Source organism: the organism of the source record quoted next (assembly GCF_019968955.1).
Source record: "MAG: Porospora cf. gigantea A chromosome Unknown PgA_NODE_2_length_148957_cov_356.986, whole genome shotgun sequence".
Taxonomy (NCBI): domain Eukaryota; phylum Apicomplexa; class Conoidasida; order Eugregarinorida; family Porosporidae; genus Porospora; species Porospora cf. gigantea A.
The window spans coordinates 72,365-90,892 of NW_027151586.1; the positions used below are offsets into that span (position 1 = coordinate 72,365).

Sequence of the window (18,528 nt, forward strand, 5' to 3'; positions counted from 1 at the left end):
ACCAAAAAGCCCAATATGGACCGTCTCAGTTCCCGTCTTAAGCGCCGCGAGTGGAGATCGGTGCTGGCGTCGATGGCGGAGCACAGTCCTTTTTCTTCTGGCAACCACGTTACCTTGTATACTTCTGCCGATGAGTGCTTAGCGGACGTCCACAACGCAATCGACGCAGCTCACCAACGCGTCTGGATGGAAACCTATGTATTCGATGGATCTCCGGCGGCGGAACGCACCGCAGGGAAGCTGGCAGCTGCCGCCCGCCGTGGCGTCGACGTTCGGCTGCTGTGTGACTGGTTGGGGTCGTACCGCATGCCTGAGGGGCTGCTAAAGGACCTGAAACACGCCGGAGTGGACGTTGTCATGTTCAATTCGTTAGCGAGCAACCGAGGTCGAGCTGCCATCGCTTTTTCGTTCATGAAACAGATGCTATTTCCTCACAAGGCAGCCGGAAATCCGGCCAGGTACCTGGCCTGCGACCACTGCCATACAAAGTCGCGCTTGCTGCCCTTGCCTCTAACTTTTCGTAATCACAGGAAAACCTTGGTCGCGGATGCTGCTGGGTTCTGTGGCTCCATGAATATCGCGTCCGAAGCATTCAGCCCGACTGCAGGCGGCTCTGGAACGAACACTGAAGCCGGCCTTCGGGTCGTGGGACCCGTCACGGCTCAACTGGAGGAAGCGCTGAAGGAGTCCTTCGGGCTAGCAGGCGTCCAGCTACCCGCAGGACCGACAGATCAGCCACTAGCTTTGGATCCGGCCTATGGCAAGGTTTTCAAGGACGTCCGCCTGCAGCTTCTCACAAACAACCCCCATGCACATCGCCGGTGCATCACGAAGGTTCTCGAGATCGCAGTTCGTAACGCCGCAAGCAGTGTACGTGTAACGACCTCCTACTTCTCTCCGCCTTTCTTTCTGAAGAAGGCACTAGTGGCTGCCGCTGCTCGAGGCGTTCCGACGTCACTCTACCTTTCAGGCGGGTCCGACGTCTTAGGCGACTCGCTCGGGACTCTGTTTCAGATTCAGAAGACGTACATGCGGTTTCGCAACGTTCAAGCTTTCTTTTCGGTTGCGAAGCATTGCCACTCTAAGTGGACTACGGTAGATGGACGCTGGGCGATGATTGGCTCCAACAACTGGGACCGTATCTCCGCAAAGCGCAACCTCGAGGCCGCCGTTGCCATCGACGATGCTAGAGTTGCCTCCTGCCTCAACTCCCACATGGATACACTCTGTGATTGTCCTCTGGCGTCCAGAGTGGGGTGGTCACCAGGGTTGTATGGTCGTTCTGGAACTCTGACCTCCGTGCAATGGGATGCGGCGTCATGGCGGCAGCTGTCATACAAAAGCCGATTGTAGGGTATTCGCGGATGTTCGCATGCAGTCTGTCCTCGATGTCTCATTCAGCCATTCGTCGGTATTCGCGGATGTTCGTAAAATTCATGGATGACTTGCCACCTTTACGCCGTGACCGGCCACAGGCCTTCCGGCCACGGCCACGTCTGGTGGAGCTCGCAGGGAGTCTGACTCGACAACGCGTAGGGGAACGCCTATCGGTGACGGACCTCATTTCTCGGGCTGGCAGTTACCGTGACTCAAGCTTTTGACGTTTTCGCTCTGTGTAGCGAGCCTTCGCTTCTTCAGCAAGTTTCTGGAACTCGTCTTCATTTTGCTCCAGTTGAGGGAGATCCGCCCGTCCGAACACAGGCTTGGCTTCGATTGCGTCCAGCCCTAGCAGACGGCGGATGTCCAGACCCTCCAGTCGGTGCCGCACACAACTCCACTCCTTTTCTATTATCGACACAGTCTGCAGCATGCCGAACCTGTCGGCTTCCTTCTCTCCTGCTATCTCGTCGAAGAGCAGCCAATCAGACTCCTGAACGTAGACTCTCCCCCGCCTGTCACGAAGCCACAGAGAGCTGTCCGTTGCGGGAACGGCTGTGACTGCCTCGAACACAGCCATCCACGTGCCCCCCTTGGAGGGCCGCGCCACATGACTCTGAAGCCCCAACGATAAGAGCATCAAAAGCTTTTGGCTCGCGCTTCGCCATCCTCTGGCTTGTCGGAGAAGATCTAGCTCCTCCTCAGACACCTGTGCTTCTCTAATCTGCTTTTGTAGATCTCTTACCACCTGACGGAGTTGTTTTCGAGCTGAACCCGCTTGCTTCAGGGCGCGAAGCCTAATTCGGTGCCTATCGCACCAGGTTCCGGCGTCACTCTCTGTTACGGCCTGGAAGTCGGTGAGGATGTTCAGCAACAGCAGGTGGTCCCCACTGTAGTGACGGAATTGATGGTGTTCCGAAAGCGGCCCAGTGGCGTCGTGAGGCTTGAGCCAGAGCTTGTCGGATGACAACACTGACACGACGGAGATCACGTCGTCAGTGAGATCGGGAAGGTACCTTTCGGATAGAATTATGGACCTTGCGTATTCAGGTCTGAGTGGTAGCTGAGCCATCAGACGGCCTAGACTGGTTAGATCGCTGTCCGCCGTGACAGCACCGAGAAGGTAGAGCTTCTTCAGCGCAGCCACCAACTGCGATTTGTTCGGACTCGACAGAAAGGGGAAACGTACTACATTCCCCACCCCGTAGCTCTTCAATGAAAGTACCACGCTGGACAACTCAGATCGGCAAATTTCCGGCTTGGGACTTCCTGCCAGCCGTTCGTAGTGCTCCTCAGAGTATAGCCGGAAGCAGCGCCCCGGCTCCGTTCGCCCAGCGCGGCCAGCCCGCTGTATGGCCTCAGATTTGCTGATCTGCACGACGGGGTGGGCCTCCAGCCCCGTCTTGGCGTTGACTGATCGAACCCGGGTGAGGCCAGCGTCCACCACCATTGTAACGCCTGGGATGGTGATTGACGTCTCGGCTATGTTGCTTGCGAAAATGATCTTTCGGACGCCAAGGGGCGCGTCGTGGAAGGCCTGGGCCTGCTGAGCTGGGGTTAACTCCTGGTAAAGCGGAATGACCAAGCAGGTAGGTGCGTAGTCCAAGCGGCTCAGCAGCTCGTAGGCTAGCTTACAGCAAGCCTCACAGTCGTCCTGTCCAGTGACAAACGCGAGAATATGGCCGGGATGCGGAGGGCGCTCAGCGCCCGCTGCATCGTAGTTCGAAGGGGGCTCCCAGACATTGGTAACGTGCAGCCGCACCGAAGCGTTGACTACGGCGTCTACGCGCTGCTTCAAGGACATCAAACGAGAGGCTCCACCTCCCACGAGCATCTGCGTGGGTGGCGCGTACACGGTGTCCACTGGGAAGCAGCGCCCTACAACACGAACTACTGGGGCGTTGTTGTAGAATTTGGCGAACTCCTCTACATCGAGAGTGGCGCTGGCGACCACCACCTTCACATGTTCAAGGGGCAGATCACCAAACAAGGCCTGCTTAACAAGGCCCACGAGGATGTCAGTGTACAGCGAACGTTCATGGGCCTCGTCGAGAACGACGATGTACCGCCTTGATGCGTCCGCGACTATGGCTTTCCATTCTCGAATCAGGCAATCGTCGGAGAAGTACCGCAGTCGCGTCTCCGGCCCCTCCTGCTGCGCAAACTGCACCGAGTAACCCACTTCACCTCCTAGGGTGCAGTTTCGTTCACACGCGACTCGATGCGCCAGAGTGATGGCGCCAACTCTACGTGGCTGTGACACCAAGACCTGCACTGCGCCGGCGCCAGCGCTGAACGCGGCGTCTGCCCACGTGCTCCCGGCGTCCATTAAAATCTGCGGGATCTGTGTGGATTTGCCGCAGCCTGTATCACCGATGACAACGGTAAGTCGGGAGTCGACCAGTGCCTGAAAAACGCGCTCCTTGGCAGCATGAATGGGTAGTGCCGAGATCTCTTGGGGATATACCGATCCGTCGTCTTTCCAGTCGAACTCCTCCTCAGCGGCGTTTTCCTCAATACCCAACTCAATTGGTTCCATGTCCTCGACTAGGCGGTCGGAGAGGCGGCATATGTCGCCCTCTGCCTTGCGTGTGCGGACTGCAGGACGGATCTCTAGAGTGAGCTGCTCCTCCATGCTTGTCATTTCGGGGATTTACACAAGGGTCAAGGTTCATTTCTTTGCAAGCCACGAGTGATCGGGATGGGTTGGTGTTGGTTAAAACAGCAAAGATCACAACAGTCTATCAAATACGCACATTCCTCGTTTTTCAAAAATTCATGGTTCGATTGGAGTTGCTGGCCAGACCTCGGATTCCGGATGCTCTGGGAGCCCTTCTACTGATGAAAGTAGCTGTGGTGGACCCACTCAAGTTGCGTGGAGCCAAGGAAGGTGTTGGTAAAAAACATGGAAACAAAGGTGGCGTGGCTGCCGTTGGTGCGAATACTGTTACTACTGCGACTAAACATATGAGCGAGAAGCCCAAAAACGTTCTGGAAGAAGTGAGACGCTTCATGGATCAAGCCGCAAAGGCTGATGACAAGGTTGCCGAGGGGGTATTCAACAGAGTTACGGAATGGATCCGTGATAAAGGCGCTGCCGCTGACCCTGAAGACAAAACGAAGCTGGATATGTACGCCTTCTACAAGATAGGCGTCGGGCAGACACCCAAGATTACAGGCGTCAAAGGAATCTTTTGCAGGAATCGCTTCAAAACGCATGAGCACCTAAGTGCTCGTGAGGCTCAGAAAAAGTACCTCGAGTTGGTTTCCGGGTTGGCACTGAATGAAGAATACTGGAAGAGTAAGCTGCCAGAGCTCTCTAAGCTGCTTAACGCGAAGTTGTGACATTGTGCAAAAATGGTGCGACGGCATGATCGATGATCATCTTGAGGTCAGGGTCGCCGATGAGGACGTGGCTTACATCGATGCCCTCCAGCATCGGAACGGAGAATGGCTTCAAATTTCGAGAGCACTCGAAATCTCTGTGAGTGCTGTTACACACTATCAGTTGGACATCTTTACGAGCCTCATGCAGCTTGTCATAGACGGCCAGAGCACCGCGCAACTCGCACACGGGATCTAGTTTGTTGTGAAGGACCAGAAACCGCTCACACTGTAGGTCCGACCAGTTGGAGAAGTCATGGATGAGGTCGGTCATGGCGAAGAGAGCTTCAATCACGGCGGCCCTCGACCCCACAGCCTGATTGTGGTAGGGATCAGGACGAGTGTAGTCATATATCCAGGGGTAGACCTCAGCTGTGGACTCCTTAGAGAGCACCACCTGAGGAAGGCAGTGGCTGAGGCCTTTCACTGCGTACTTCAGAGCACTGTAAGGAAGGCTTTCCCTGCGTGAGTCGAGGCAGAACATCCCTCCACAAAACACAGCTGCACTCAGTGATCTGCGGAGCTCGCCCATTTGTAATAGTAGTAACAGAACGTTGCCTCCAAGCGACGACCCAAAGCATACGCATGGCAGCTCCGTCTGGTCCAGTACTAGGTTGACGAAGTAGTGGGCGTCCCTCGCTAACCCATCGGGATCGCGCCAGTACCCGCGATACCCTCGGAGCCCTTCAGATAATCCGTGGCTCTGGTGGTCTATGGACCAAACGTCGTAACCCCATTGGTTCAACAGCTCGACGAAGGATGCTCGATACGTAGGCTCACAAGGAGCGCCTGGAGCCAAAAGTTCTGGGGGAGATCGACCCTCCATTTGCACATCGCATTTTTCCCGCAGCTGCTGCGCACGTGAGGCAAGGAAGTCCTGGTAGCTGGCAGGAGCTGGCTTGCTCAACCAGGAGAACCTGCCGTGAGAGTCAATTCCGTGAAGAAGTATAGCCACTGCTTTTGAGTTTTCTGTTGGCCACTTGTAACATCGCAGCCTCAACTGTGAAGGAGCGATAAATGAATAATGAAGCGGCTTGCCGTCGTTTCCATAGGCGTTGTCGGGCTCCTCTGCCAACATTTGTCGCAACGGAAATTTTACAGTATTATGCGATGCGCCGTGTGCCTCGAGCCTTTGACACTCGCCGAGTCCGCGTCCCTACCATGCGGTCATAATTTCCACGAAGCTTGCGTGGTGCAATGGTCGGAGAAAGATAACTCCTGCCCGGAGTGTAAAGAGCGCTTTCAATCTTTGCGTGTGCCTCGAGGAACAAGTTACAATGTTTTGCCGGTGGCTGACAGATGGTTGGAGGACTCTTTGGTCCAGACCGAACCCGTTTTAGATGCAGACATTCAGAGAGCCGTGATCAAGACGAAGAAAACTCTCGAGCAGCATCGGGCGCTGAAGTCCTGTAAACGAAAGCTAGTACCTGCGAAGAAGGCGAAGGAGGTTATAGAGCAGTCTCTAGAGAGGAGATCGGGGCTGCGGGACTCGAAGACGATCAGTTGGCCTAGAATAGAAAAGAAAGCTCCTCAGACTTTCGGCAACTTCAAGTTGACACCATCCTACAAGATGGATTCCTTTTTTTCCTCCAAGTAGCTGTCGTCAGTCTGCTTGTTCCGCCACATAGCTCCTATCTCCTGCATCGCGTCCTTGACCCTGGGAGTGCGACTTCGCACATGTCCGTAGTTGTCGCGAACGAATTGCTGGTATGGAGTCACTGCTCGCGGTGTCCTCATGTCACCTGCCTTGTTGAACCAGCCAAGATACTCGAAGACTCCACCGCATCCGTACGCTCCACACCGAAACTCCTCATTCTTGAACGATTTGCTGTGGCGACTGACAAGCTGCCCACAGGTCTGGCACCGCCAGCGGTGCGGCTTGTGAATGGCGTAGTTGTGAGTCGTAGTGACTCGGTACTGTGGGAACGCCCGAGTGGCAATCGAAGCCCACCTCTGGAATGCCTCGCCATGAGGCGGACGCATCTGACCATCGAGGAGCCACTGCGCCGCATGACACATCTCATGCAGCAATGTCTTTCGTAGTTTCTCACTGTTGTCCAGCACCTTCACGCTGAGTTCGATGGTAGCGCTCCGAGTCCCTCCGACCTTGCTTCGAAATTTGGCTCTTCCTGCAGTTGTCAGCAGACGCGGCTTCCACTCAAGTCTGATGTCCAAAGGGAGTTGACTTCCGAACACGTCCCGGTTGAACTTGGCGTACCACTCCATTCCCTGTGAAATCTGGTCGACCTTTCGCAGATGTTTTTTGTCGGGCCTGTCCGGAGCGGTATCAAACGACTCCAGCTCCGAATATTCTTCTTCCTCAGATGTGACATCGTGGACCAACCAGGAACTCCGTGAACTCTGGGACTCAGATTCGCTCTTACTGCTTAAGGTCTCTTCAGCAGCCTCGCGACAAGAAGACGCTGTCTCTGACAATATGACTCTTCTTCTGGGGGTGGTCTCTTCAGCAGCCTCGCAAGAAGACTCTGTCTCTGACCATATGACCCTTCTTCTGGGGGTGGTCTCTTCAGCAGCCTCGCAAGAAGACTCTGTCTCTGACAATATGACCCTTCTTCTGGGGGTGACGAACATGTCGGAATCGTCGGACGACAGTGACGCCTCCCTCAAGCGAAGCAGTTCCTCAAGCAAAGCGGCCTCTGAAGCGCTAAAAATCCAAGACCCATCCCCAAATAAAACCACCATCGATTTTGTAATTTCACGATCATTTACTCATCTCAGCGCTGATCTCGTCAGCGGAATGAAGCACACTGTCTTAAGTTTGCAATGGTCGCCTTTATATCGTCAGCGCGAAAAATGAAAGTGCCGGCAACTATGACATTGGCGCCATGCTCCACTGCTACGGCAGCGGTTTCCTGGTTCAGTCCGCCATCCACTTGGATGTGCAGGTCAGGGAACATCGACCGAGCGGCCTGGACCTTGGGCATCATGTTATGCATGAAGGACTGACCTCCAAACCCTGGCTCCACTGTCATGATCAGCAGATTAAAGATCAAACCCTTTTCTATCAAAGGGAAAACTGGTTTCACTGGAGTCTTGGGCTTGACTACGATGCCTGCCTTCATACCGTAGCTCCGTATGTGCTCACAGAGCGCCTCTGCTCGCTCCATTGATTCACCAACAGCTTCCCAATGGAAGGTCACCAAATCGACCTTCGCGTCCGCCAAAGGAGCAACCCACTTGCCAGGGTCAGTCACCATCAAGTGTGCATCAAAGAAAAGGTCAGGGCATGCCTTGCGAAGAGACTGTACCACCGGAGGGCCGAACGATATATTAGGTACGAAATGGCCATCCATGAGGTCCAGATGCACCCAGTCCGCGCCAGCGTCGCACACCTTCCTGGTTTCGACGGCGAGCTGACTGAAGTCTGAAGCCAGCACAGATGGCGCTATGAGGGGTTGGACCATGGGTGAATATCCTGATTTCAAGCAATGGTGACTTACGATCGTGCTATCACCGTCTTCTCGCCTGACGGGCATCTTCTTCAGGTGGAGTACGCCTCTGAAGCGGTTCGAAAGGGATTCTGTGCGGTGGGGATCCGAGGCGCAGATCATTTGGTATTGGCCGTGGAGAAAAGGGCGCATAGCAAGCTGAAGGATTCAGACAGCGGACCTAAAATCGCCAAGATTGACGACTCGCTGGTGCTTGCCTTCGCTGGTCTACAGGCAGACGCCAGGGTCTTAGTCAACCGCGCGCGTGTGGAATGCCAATCTTTTCGTTTGAATGTGGAGGACGCGCCATCTGTAGAGCATGCTGCTACGTTCATAGCGCGTCTGCAACAGACTTTTACCTCTAAGGGAGGTATGAGACCTTTCGGCCTCACATGTCTAATCGCGGGCTTTGACACCTCGGGTAATCCCGGCCTCTTTCAAACGGAGCCCCAGGGCATTCTGACGGCCTGGAAGGCGCAGGCAATAGGACGCAACGCCAAGAGCGTGACGGAGTTCTTGGAGAAAAACTACCGACCTGAAATGAACCGTAAGAAATCCTATGACTTCTCACACAGTCCGCGACTCCAAAAAGCTGGCAGTGCAGGCCCTATTAGAAGTCGTCGAAGCTGGCGGCCATTCAATGGAGATGGTGGTCGTCAAACGCATAGAGGGGGCGGACCAGGTGAAGCTGGGGCCGGCTGTAGGATGCATGGAACCCGTCACGGCTGAGGAAATTACTCAGTTGGTGGACGAAATTGAAGCTGTAGAATCGTAACTGTGAATCACCTTGATGCCGCACAAAATAAATCATTTTCACATGAAATAATGCCTGAACAAGGTTATGCAACCGGATGGCTTCGCGTCGACCCCCCTCAGGGTCACGACGTACTGCTCCCCAGCTGGATGGCAGGCCAGTACAAGTTGTACCTACCCGACGTAGACGATCACAACCACGCCATCGACTGGAAGTTCCAGTACTGGAAGGGTGAGGGCACCGATGACATCGTGCAGATCCCGCAGGAGTCTATCTCCGCAGACACAAAATTCGAGCGGCCCGTACCTGGTTACCTCACGTCAAGTGGTATTGAGGGTCCAGCGCGGGACGCCTACACCACGGACACATTTCGGCCTGCGCGGTCTCCCAAGGAGTATATGGTATTCCATATGAGCGGCGAAGATTCAAAGACAGTGGTGCAGGTCCGAGACGTGCTGATCGAGACTGCACCTAGAGCTACCGTCACTGTGGCCACTACAGATTTGTACGAGTGGCTGTCTCGACCTGGACATTCGCAGGCATCCGACTTGGGCAACGCCATCCCCACGCTGAAGGGTATATACACACTGTACGCGGATGTGGCCCCTCACACGCGCGTCTGGGCTGAAGACCACGCCTTGGAGTTCGAGGACCACGTCAAGGTGAAGTTCGCCCGAGCCAGCTACAACGGCAGCTGAAACAGTGTTTGGTGGCGTTTAGTCCTTAGATTACGCGCGTGACACAAATGTGGAGAGTCCTCAACCTGGCCGTCGCTCTTGCTCACGCTATAGAAACCGACGGCTCGGAGCCCTTCCGAGCCGTCCGATTGAACCTTCATAAGGATACATATGCGGATGACGTCATCAACAGCACCATCGACTGGTCGATTGTGCTTCAGAACGTGCTAGAGCACCCGATACTCTACACCAACTTTCTCTGGATGATTCAATGGTTCTGTTGCACCAGTCTATTGTGTTGCTGGGTTTGCACCAATCGCGGGCCCAACAAGGCAGACATTGTCGTCAGCGAATGAAAGAACAAAAGAGTTAATTGTATGACGTCCTTAGCGGCCTCGCGCCTCCTAAATGCTCTGATTGGTAACTACGTGGAAGGTATATCAGGGGATACCTTGGAAATCGGATGGCTCAAAGGAGACGTAGCCTTGAAGCATGTGTCCCTGAAACCGGAAGCCTTCACGGAATTGCCGGCTTCCTTAATCCACGGCAACATTGAACATCTGCGTGTGGAGTTTGGAGTCAAGGCGCTGCTTAGTGATGTCGCACCGCGCGTTACCATGTCGGGGCTCAGCGCGGTGTTTCATTTAGGATCTGGGCAAAATGACCCCTCGGCGGTGAGATTGTAGAACAGGGCCAAATCAGATGTTCGCTTCGATGAGGGAGCGCTTGCTGGACCAAATCGAAGTTCTCGCTCTGTTTGAGCTCCACAACTCGTCTCAGAGTGAGTCGTGGCTCAGCAGCCTCGCCGGCTCCGTTGCCCAGAGGATGCACGTTGAAGTAAATAGGATCCACGTCCGACTAGAGGTATCTCTGTCAAATCCTTTTGTACTCGGGTTGTACGTCGAGAAGGCCACGCTTACCGGTGACACTCGCCTGCTCGACCTGAAGGGCGTGTCCGTCTATTTCAGCGATAGCGGTGCTGCGCCTCTGGAAAGCCTGCTCGTCTACAGTCCCCACACGTATTCTCATGCAGAGTTAAATGAGCTGCTGTCACGGCGGTGCGCGTCGCACCTTGTCGCCCCTGTGGACGTGTCGCTGCTGCTGAAGGAGGAGGCAACGGAGCTACGCGTCAGTGTGAACGTCGTGGAACTGCAGACTCGTTGCTCGGTTTCCGTCTTGCGGTCCTTGGTAGAGGTGTATCGGCTGTACCGCCGTCATACCGACCAGCTGATGCGACAGGTGAACGCCAACCTCTGGGGCATTCTACGGCCTCCATTCCCCGTGGCTGGCCACTCGGGTGCCTGGTTTCGCTACGCGGCCCAATGTATATCGCTTTCATCGCGTGTCCGTTCCGGCGCTCTTCCTCTGTCCGCCGTCTTTCCATGGGCCTTTTCTCCCTGTGAACACTTGTGGGTTCTGCCGTCGGTCCCTCTACACGGAGCAGCCTGGGCCCTGTCTAGAGCGAAGGCCAGAACGGAACAGTACATACAGATGGTCGTCGAAGAACGCACCGACTCCGACGAGGTGCAATACCTCAAGGCTGCTCTCCCCTTGCCCATCTTGTTGAAGGCTCATATTGTGGCAGTGGCTCGGCGGTTTCGTCAACAACGGACGTCTTCCCGTCGCACGTGGTGGTGGGGTTACTCCAAAGAGGCCCTCTTGGAGGATGTGTGGTTCGATGCGCAAGAAGCGCCAGATGAGTGGTTTGATGCTTTGGACGCGGTGGATGGTCTCTCTCCTGCATTGCAGTCCGTTTTACTCTCTATGATACCGAGTCTGCATCAGTCTGCAAGCGCCAAACTCGCCGGGTCGAACTTGACGTTGTCGGTCAATGTCTCATGTATCACGGTCGACTTTATCACCGCGAAGTCATCAGTAACTCTCAGCATGCAACTGCTAGCTCTACGTCTGGAGCCGGAGCAGCTGCGAACAACTCTAGCTGGAGTGGCAGTCTCTATAAAGGAGGACGGCGAACAGCTCTCGATCCTGAGCTCCCCTTCATATCGCGCGGTGGAGGTGGCGAGCACCGACGCCGGTGTCCGACTGGATGTGGAGCCCTTGGCGGTAAACTTTACTAGCACTTCGCTGCACGCTCTTTCTGAGATGGCGGCTGCAGTGTTTCAGGATGCCGAGATTCTGGTTGCATCTGGAGACGGCAGGTCCGAGGCGACGGGCTTCACTGAGGTGCGGTCTACAAGGAGCGTCAGTGAGGTTCGGTCGGCTAGAGACGTCCCGAGGTGGGCTGTGGCTCCTATCTCCGTCAACCTGGCCAGCCTGGAGGTAACTTTTCCTGGACATCCTGTGACACTATCCAAGGGCCCTACCTGCCGCCTTTCGCTGGGCATCTTCCGTGCTCGAGTCGAGGCCGCCTCTCCCACGCAGTCTTTATGGCTCCACCAGGGACTCAGCCTTATCAGTACGCCACTGGTGAAGGCGGAGGCCTGTCTCGGCAGCCTGCGGTTGGCTGTGACACAGCCAGTGTTGGAGATATCCCAGGTGACGGCTTCAACCCTCACTGTACACTGTCCGTGGCGCTCTCCTCTAAAAGCGGCAGCCGACTCCGTGAGGCATTTCGTTGAGGTCTCCATCGGTGAAACCAGTTCCCGATTGAATTTCTCCGATCTGTACGCCGTGCTGCGTGGTTTACAGTGGCTTCAGCTGCTGGTTCCTCTCGCGTCATGCGATTATGGTTCTGCCGAACGCGTAGGCCACATCTTTGACGACCTGTCTTTCAGCGCCCTGCCCGGGGCCATTCGACAAGGATGCCCGACCTTAGGACCGCGGTGGGCCCGAAACCCTCCGCAGCCCTTCATGGCCCTCGGACCGAAAGTCACGGCGGCGTTGTCTGTCGCGAAGCTGGCGGTACGAGTGCCGGTGGTGGATGCTGAAGTTCCCACATGGTCGGCACCCGTATCAAGCCGAGGTTTGCTGCATACTTCCCATCCGCACACCCCTCCTGCTGAGACCTCATACGCGTACCTCTATGCAGACGTGGCCAATGCGAGTTTACTCTACAGGGACTGGCAACCACTATTTTCCAGTTTGCAAATGCATCTGCCAAACATAAATGTGCTCTCCCCAGGCACCCAAATTTTAGCAGCGTGTCCGGACCCTTTGGAGGTGGAGGTGCGGCTAGCAGGGCATGAGGGCTGCGGTATGCTCCAAGGTGCAATGATATGGCTGGACCTACACATATCTACGATTCTGTGCAACTTTCAACCGCTGTTGATCTCCGAGATATTCCGGCTGCTGACGTTGCCTCTACCCGAGGACATATCTCCAACGGCAAGCCTCTCTATAGACTCGTGCCCCACCCTAGAACCGCGACGCGCGGCACTGGCTGACTCCTCAGAGGTGAAACTACGTCTTCGCATTGCCGACGCGTCCGTGGTCGCTCTCCCATCAGCAGGGTCGGCGCCAATCGCGTCTGTCAGAGTAACCGACCTCGAAGCTTCTCTCGACGTTCGACGATTCTCTGTGTATATGAGTTTCTGGTTTGATGGACTCAGGGAGCTTCATGAGTCCAGAGATGTTACTCCTCTTCGCGTTCATTCTGATGGGCGGTGGGGTGGAGATCTCATCTTCGTCCCCTACTACTCTCCATTCAACGCTGGGCGCTCGTTGGCAGTGGATGTCAAGGTACCCTCGCTGGATGTCGTTTTCTTCATGCCTCATGTTCTAGAGATTCTGCTCTGGGTGCTGCTGGAGTTCATTCCCGCGTTCGTTCCGGACCCTCATCCCTTGTGCGTCCTTGATGATTTCACGGACGTCGACGTGCATATCCCAGTCCGACTTGACTCCGCAATCAACTTGGCCCACCTTGAACTCTCTAAGTTACTGCTGCCTCTCCGAGGCTGGGAACCAGAGGTAGCCGAGTTTCTTACCAGCGGTCGCTGCTTCTGCGATGGGTACCACACTCTAAACACGGCTACGATCAAGCGTCTCGTCGCCAAGATGGACCTTGCGATGCACGACTACAGTTTGACGCTGCAGCCCAGCAGAGTCATCGTTGCGGGGCTGCCGTTCGAGCTTAGCCAGGGGCTCCGCTTGACGACTGAGCTTTCGCAACCCGCTGCCCCTCGGAGGGTGCTAATGCTGTCCTTGCCGGAAGTCGTGCTTACGGACTCTCTTAGAGCCACGCTCGAGGTGCATCTGGGGCTCAGCGCGACATCGTATACAGCAGACCACCCGGTGGAGGTGCGGATCCTGGCGCGGGAGGCCAGGCTCACAGGGAATGTTGACAGCGTCCGCCGAATCATAGATGGTGTGTTGGACTCAGTCTTAGTCTTCAACGACCCCGAGGCTGATGTCAAGGCACCAAGCAAGGCAGAAGGCGTGCCCGATCAGCTGGTCTCCTTGGAGCTCTTCGTAGACAATGCTGAGTGCAACCTGACAAGTCCAGGTGTTGTAAGCCTGCAGCTGGGGAAACTCAAGCTGCTTGCAGACCTGTTCAGTAACGACACATTTACCTGCACAGGCCAATTCGGCTGGTGCGAGGCAGAAGGTGTTGGAGGTCTCTCCATGCAACTTGGTCAACGCACCGCAGGCCCTATCTTCCAAGCAGTTCCGTCATCACAGCAGTCCTTGCTAGATAGATGCTTGGCTCCGCTGACACTCCCACAGCGACCCGAGTTGGAGGCATACGACGCGTGTTCGCGCATGTCCTACAGCACGAACTCTGGGCTTAACCTCCGTGTGGACCAGACGGTTGCCTTCGCGCTGTCTCACGCCACCGTGGACGCCCTGCTGGCACTTCGCGGCGCCGATAGCAGGCTGGGGCAGACCAGCCTTGGTATGGACGTGGATATCGGACTTGCCGCGGTGCGGTTGCAGGTGCGTGGCTCAGTGCCCGGCCACTTCGAGATGGCCTTTTCGTGCTTTGATGCGAAAGGCTCCTGGCCTGATGCAGTGGCCTCCTCTACCAGGGATGTGTACGTGGGCATCGCGGACAAGTACAACAGCCGGCAGCTCATGACCTTACCCTGCGCTGACGTTACGTGGGAAAACGAGAAGTTCTCGGTGATGCTGGACTCTATGCAGGTGGAGCTGGTGTCCTCAGACCTACCGTGGATTAGGGCACTGATCTTTGACTGGTCACCCGTTACAATTGCTGATGACACGCAGCACACCATATCACGAGCGTCTCTTTCAAGCCAGGATACCTCTGACTCGGAACCGCTGATGGGGAAGCTAGCGACGTCGATGTCTGGCAATTTCCACGGCTTGGACGTCTCCTACTGGACGGTTGACAGTCTGCCGGATGCTGCGTCGGAGACTCACTTACCTGCTGGGCCCTTTGCGTTCATTCCTTACCTAGCCTTGGAGATTGGCGATTTGAAGGTGCTTTTGGCAGCGGATTCCCGCGACGTACTCCACACCGTGCGCGAGGGCATGGCCATTCCCTTCGCTATCATGTCCATGGAACAGGCTGACGGAGCCTCTGGCTGCAGCATCAGCTGCAGCAGTGACGGATTGAAGTTCAAGGCTCCATTATGCCGTCTCACGGGAAAGAGGAAGGGTCTGACGGATAACTTGGTAGATTCGTTGGCTCTCGACGTTCTTGTGAATCGCCACGGCGACCCACAGCTGCTTCTTAGTTCGCTTAATGCAGCTGCATCCATCTCGGCACTGTGCAGTTCGGTGTTGATGTTGCGCATTTTCTTCAACTCCAGCCATCTTCGAGACGCTGTGGCAGCTCGAATCCAAAAAGAGGACTGCGTTCTAGTAAGGAATTCTTCCGGACAGCGATTGGTGTTGGATTTCTCCAAAGGAGTTCGACAGGCACTCCCACGCGCGAGTTCCGTGCCCCTCCCGTCTCCGTCAGGCCAAGAAGCGCGCCTGAAGGTATCCACAGAAGTCGCGTCCGACTGTATCGTGTGGTCTCCGAGAATTCTTGATGGCCCAACGTACTTGCCGGGCCTGGGGTTGATGCTAGAGCCGTCGCTCTCTCCTGGTATCCTTCTGCTTGAAGTTAAGGAGCCGGTACGCCTTACCTCGGCCATTCCAAGCTATACCCTCCCTGCAGGTCGCCTGTTACGACAAGGATCATTTCTCCAGCGTAGGGCCGGCATGGCGCAGCCTGTCGATGGTGAGGTGGTCAGCATGTCGCTCTCGGAGGCGTTGCAAGGCAACCTATGGACTGTCGACGTGGTAGAAGCTTTCGTGGTCACTTCGAACCTTCCGTTTGCTGTGAAGATGGAAGTCGTCAAATCGCCTTTGAGAGTCGACTTCATTGGAGATGACGGCTTGTTGGAGTATTCTGAGCTGGGGTCTGCCCTGGCAATTGAAGTTATGGAGCTTCAGCCCGGAGCCAGAGTCGTAGTCTCTCCTCTTACGTCGCAGGTCGCGCTGAGCTTGTTTTTGGAAGGCGGGCTTACTGGGATCAGGCGACTAGTGTTCTCTTCAGCCAGCCCCGCCGACTGCGAGAGTCTTCTAATTCCCTTGTTCTGGAAAACATCATCCGTAAATGTGGTTGCTGTGAAGACGAATCCCTTCGAGGTCAAACTAACCATGTCTTACGTCCGTGTGGATTGTGTCTCCGTTCTGCAGTTTCCTCCAGTTGAGTTTTCCACATTGGAGGAGGGTTTGGAATTCGGAGACTATTTGATTCGCCCTCTCCAAGCAGATTGTCCCGTCCTGGAACTCGTCTGTGAGGGCGAGGTTCAGACCATCCACTTGATGGAGGACTCCCACGGGTCGTGTGGCCCTCTCTCGTGGTTTTTGGACCAAGTTGGCCTGTCAGAGCGGTTTGTGGCGGTACACATTGAACCGAGATTTACAATCGTTAACCACACCTCCCAAGAAGTCATCGTTGATGGCGTCCCATTGCCGCCCGCGTCTCGTGTGCACTGCTGGCCTCCCCATCCTTGGTCGTTACGACTGCCAGGCTCTGCGGTCAGTGTGCGATTTGGGCATCTGGTGTCAGGGCCCCTTCTCTGCCCGCCCTGCAGCCTTATCTGGTGTGAGACGTCTCTAAACAAGGCTGTCTTAGAAGAGGTGACCCATCTGGGCGAGCGTGCCGGGCGCCTCTTGATTGAGAAGAGAGTCGACGTGCCTGTTATGGCCATTCAGGAGGGGTGTGCAGTTCCCGTACCGCTCAGTGAACCCGAGTGGGGGTGGCAGGATCTCACGTCAGGCCTCTACCTAAGATTCTTCACAGACATCGACTGCACCCCACCTGTCCAACCAAGCGCACTTACGGCATCTGGGTCATCCAGTTTTCCTATTGTGAGTCAGTACGTGCTGAAGTCGCCCGAAGGAGACTTGGTCATCCTGGTGAGATGTGAGCCACCTGCATATGCTCGAACCACAGTCTTCGTAGTGCGGCGGAGTGAGTACGCCGCGCTGCTAGACGAGCTCTCTGGTGAGGTAGCGTCACCACTGCTTCCATTCGGCTCGCTAACGCTTACAATGAATGCAACTATCGGTATCTTCGCGGAAGGCTCGGCGTACCGAGTACCCCAGCATATAGCAACACTGGCCGTGTCCAAGCTAGTGGCCAGGCTGGGCCAAAACCGTCAGAATACCATCAGCGTCTCGCTGGAAGCTGAACGAATACGAGTTTTCGACCCCAAGGCGTTCATATCGCCAGAACTCTGTCCCACTGGCGGGTCGGAATTTCCAGCGATGCTCGACATTCAACGTGGCGAAAGGATAGCGCTGCAGCTCGAATCCGAGGTCATGGTCTCGGCTCATACGCCTGCAGAGGACGAGGACTCCCTGGCCGTGCTCTTTAAGTCGGTCACCGTGGTGGTAGGCCCTGTTAACGTAAACCTGGACTTGCGGGTCCTGATGGAGATGGCGAGTCTTCTGCGAAACGAGGTCCCGTCTTTTAACACTGAGGCCTCTCGAGGCGGCACCCTTATAGGAGTAGTAGCCGTTCGTGTGGATGCGGCTCCTATGCGGGTGTCCTTCAGGCCGTCACTTCCGTCTTCCTCAGCACTGATTGGTGCCCTCTCTGAGGTGCACTCTTGGCCGGTGGAGGCGTTGCACTTCTCGTCAAGCATGGGCAGCATAGTCCCCTTGCGTAAGCTGCCGGTCGTCGGTGAGCAAATTCTCGAGAGGTTGAAGGTGAGCGACGGAAAGAGGTTCCACGCAGGGCTCTCCAGCCTGGGCCGCCCGACTTTTGTTCGGTTTCACGCTGTCCTTGGTTCTTTTCGGGGCGCCTCTAGCCCTCGGATTTGACCTCCTTGAGTCTATCAAGTCGGGTAACGACCCACTTATCATTCTCCGAATGTCATTGTCTAGGTTTTTACGTAATGCTAGTCTTTTGATGGGCGGCGCCCATAAGGGCACGCGCAAGGTCCTCATGCCATTGCAGTGGTGCACTGGGTCCGTACAGAGGTCCATCCGAGACGTCCTGGGCCCTCTCGAGGCGTTGTTGTCTGAGTACAGCCAACCCCTGCTGCACGTGGCGCAAGCGATGGACAAAGTCAGCAAGAAACTCGCAGAGTCCGCTATTCACGTGCTGGACGGCGTCCCGCAGTACGTCGCAGTAGTCTCGGGATCTGAGAGGCGCGGGGTACCAGCCAGCCGGGCGTGGATGGCTCGCACTGTTGGTTTGCTAACGAGGGCGCACTTGCAGCACCCGCGAAGGAACGTTGTCGGCTCGCTGGATTTCATCAGAGCGCTATTCCTACTTTCCGAACATACCTTCATAATAAGCTCCACGGGCTACATGCTGCTGTGTGGAGAGGCTGTGACGCTTGCCATTCCCCTGGTCGATTTGCTGGATGTGCGGAAGGAAATGGACCATGTTATCATTTCGTGGAGCGAGGGAGACGCGTCTGTGTCTCGTCTAGCCCTAACGGCTCCGACGGAGCTGTTATGGTCAGTTCGACGTGAGTGGGCGGTCTGTGGACAGCACGAAATCTAACACGTGACATCC

At 55.7% G+C, this 18,528-nt stretch overlaps 9 protein-coding genes across 13 annotated transcripts; 5 read left to right on the forward strand and 4 right to left on the reverse strand.

Moving 5' to 3' along the window:
- Positions 1 to 15: 15 nt before the first annotated feature.
- Positions 16 to 1,353, forward strand: KVP18_000785 (uncharacterized protein; the record flags this gene model as incomplete). The annotated part of the gene is made up of 1 exon (XM_067950202.1): positions 16 to 1,353. One exon carries the CDS (start codon positions 16 to 18, stop codon positions 1,351 to 1,353), a length of 1,338 nt encoding a protein of 445 aa, XP_067810192.1.
- Positions 1,354 to 1,579: 226 nt separating this feature from the next.
- Positions 1,580 to 4,021, reverse strand: KVP18_000782 (uncharacterized protein; the record flags this gene model as incomplete). The annotated part of the gene is made up of 1 exon (XM_067950194.1): positions 1,580 to 4,021. The coding sequence occupies one exon, from the start codon at positions 4,019 to 4,021 to the stop codon at positions 1,580 to 1,582; it is 2,442 nt and encodes an 813-aa protein (XP_067810184.1).
- A 684-nt stretch (positions 4,022 to 4,705) lies between these two features.
- On the reverse strand, positions 4,706 to 5,839 carry KVP18_000811 (uncharacterized protein; the record flags this gene model as incomplete). Its single annotated transcript, XM_067950246.1, has 1 exon — positions 4,706 to 5,839. The coding sequence occupies one exon, from the start codon at positions 5,837 to 5,839 to the stop codon at positions 4,706 to 4,708; it is 1,134 nt and encodes a 377-aa protein (XP_067810232.1).
- Positions 5,840 to 6,324: 485 nt separating this feature from the next.
- KVP18_000778 (uncharacterized protein) lies at positions 6,325 to 7,464 on the reverse strand (the record flags this gene model as incomplete). Its single annotated transcript, XM_067950188.1, has 1 exon — positions 6,325 to 7,464. One exon carries the CDS (start codon positions 7,462 to 7,464, stop codon positions 6,325 to 6,327), a length of 1,140 nt encoding a protein of 379 aa, XP_067810180.1.
- Positions 7,465 to 7,511: 47 nt separating this feature from the next.
- KVP18_000809 (uncharacterized protein) lies at positions 7,512 to 8,186 on the reverse strand (the record flags this gene model as incomplete). 2 transcript variants are annotated; one of them, XM_067950242.1, is made up of 1 exon in its annotated part: positions 7,512 to 8,186. In XM_067950242.1, one exon carries the CDS (start codon positions 8,184 to 8,186, stop codon positions 7,512 to 7,514), a length of 675 nt encoding a protein of 224 aa, XP_067810228.1. The 2 variants fall into 2 exon arrangements, with proteins under 2 accessions (XP_067810228.1, XP_067810227.1); XM_067950241.1 differs by having other exon boundaries at positions 7,512 to 8,075.
- A 24-nt stretch (positions 8,187 to 8,210) lies between these two features.
- KVP18_000781 (uncharacterized protein) lies at positions 8,211 to 8,985 on the forward strand (the record flags this gene model as incomplete). Its single annotated transcript, XM_067950191.1, has 2 exons — positions 8,211 to 8,757; positions 8,786 to 8,985. 2 exons carry the CDS (start codon positions 8,211 to 8,213, stop codon positions 8,983 to 8,985), a joined length of 747 nt encoding a protein of 248 aa, XP_067810183.1.
- Positions 8,986 to 9,035: 50 nt separating this feature from the next.
- On the forward strand, positions 9,036 to 9,662 carry KVP18_000815 (uncharacterized protein; the record flags this gene model as incomplete). Its single annotated transcript, XM_067950252.1, has 1 exon — positions 9,036 to 9,662. One exon carries the CDS (start codon positions 9,036 to 9,038, stop codon positions 9,660 to 9,662), a length of 627 nt encoding a protein of 208 aa, XP_067810236.1.
- Positions 9,663 to 9,709: 47 nt separating this feature from the next.
- KVP18_000773 (uncharacterized protein) lies at positions 9,710 to 9,997 on the forward strand (the record flags this gene model as incomplete). Its single annotated transcript, XM_067950180.1, has 1 exon — positions 9,710 to 9,997. One exon carries the CDS (start codon positions 9,710 to 9,712, stop codon positions 9,995 to 9,997), a length of 288 nt encoding a protein of 95 aa, XP_067810172.1.
- Positions 9,998 to 10,018: 21 nt separating this feature from the next.
- KVP18_000769 (uncharacterized protein) lies at positions 10,019 to 18,516 on the forward strand (the record flags this gene model as incomplete). Of its 4 annotated transcripts, XM_067950169.1 has the most annotated exons (4): positions 10,019 to 10,315; positions 10,344 to 16,923; positions 16,954 to 17,711; positions 17,740 to 18,516. In XM_067950169.1, the coding sequence occupies 4 exons, from the start codon at positions 10,019 to 10,021 to the stop codon at positions 18,514 to 18,516; spliced, it is 8,412 nt and encodes a 2,803-aa protein (XP_067810162.1). The 4 variants fall into 4 exon arrangements, with proteins under 4 accessions (XP_067810162.1, XP_067810164.1, XP_067810163.1 ...); XM_067950171.1 differs by lacking the exons at positions 10,344 to 16,923; positions 16,954 to 17,711; positions 17,740 to 18,516 and having other exon boundaries at positions 10,019 to 10,327; XM_067950170.1 differs by lacking the exon at positions 10,019 to 10,315 and having other exon boundaries at positions 10,356 to 17,825.
- Positions 18,517 to 18,528: the final 12 nt, after the last annotated feature.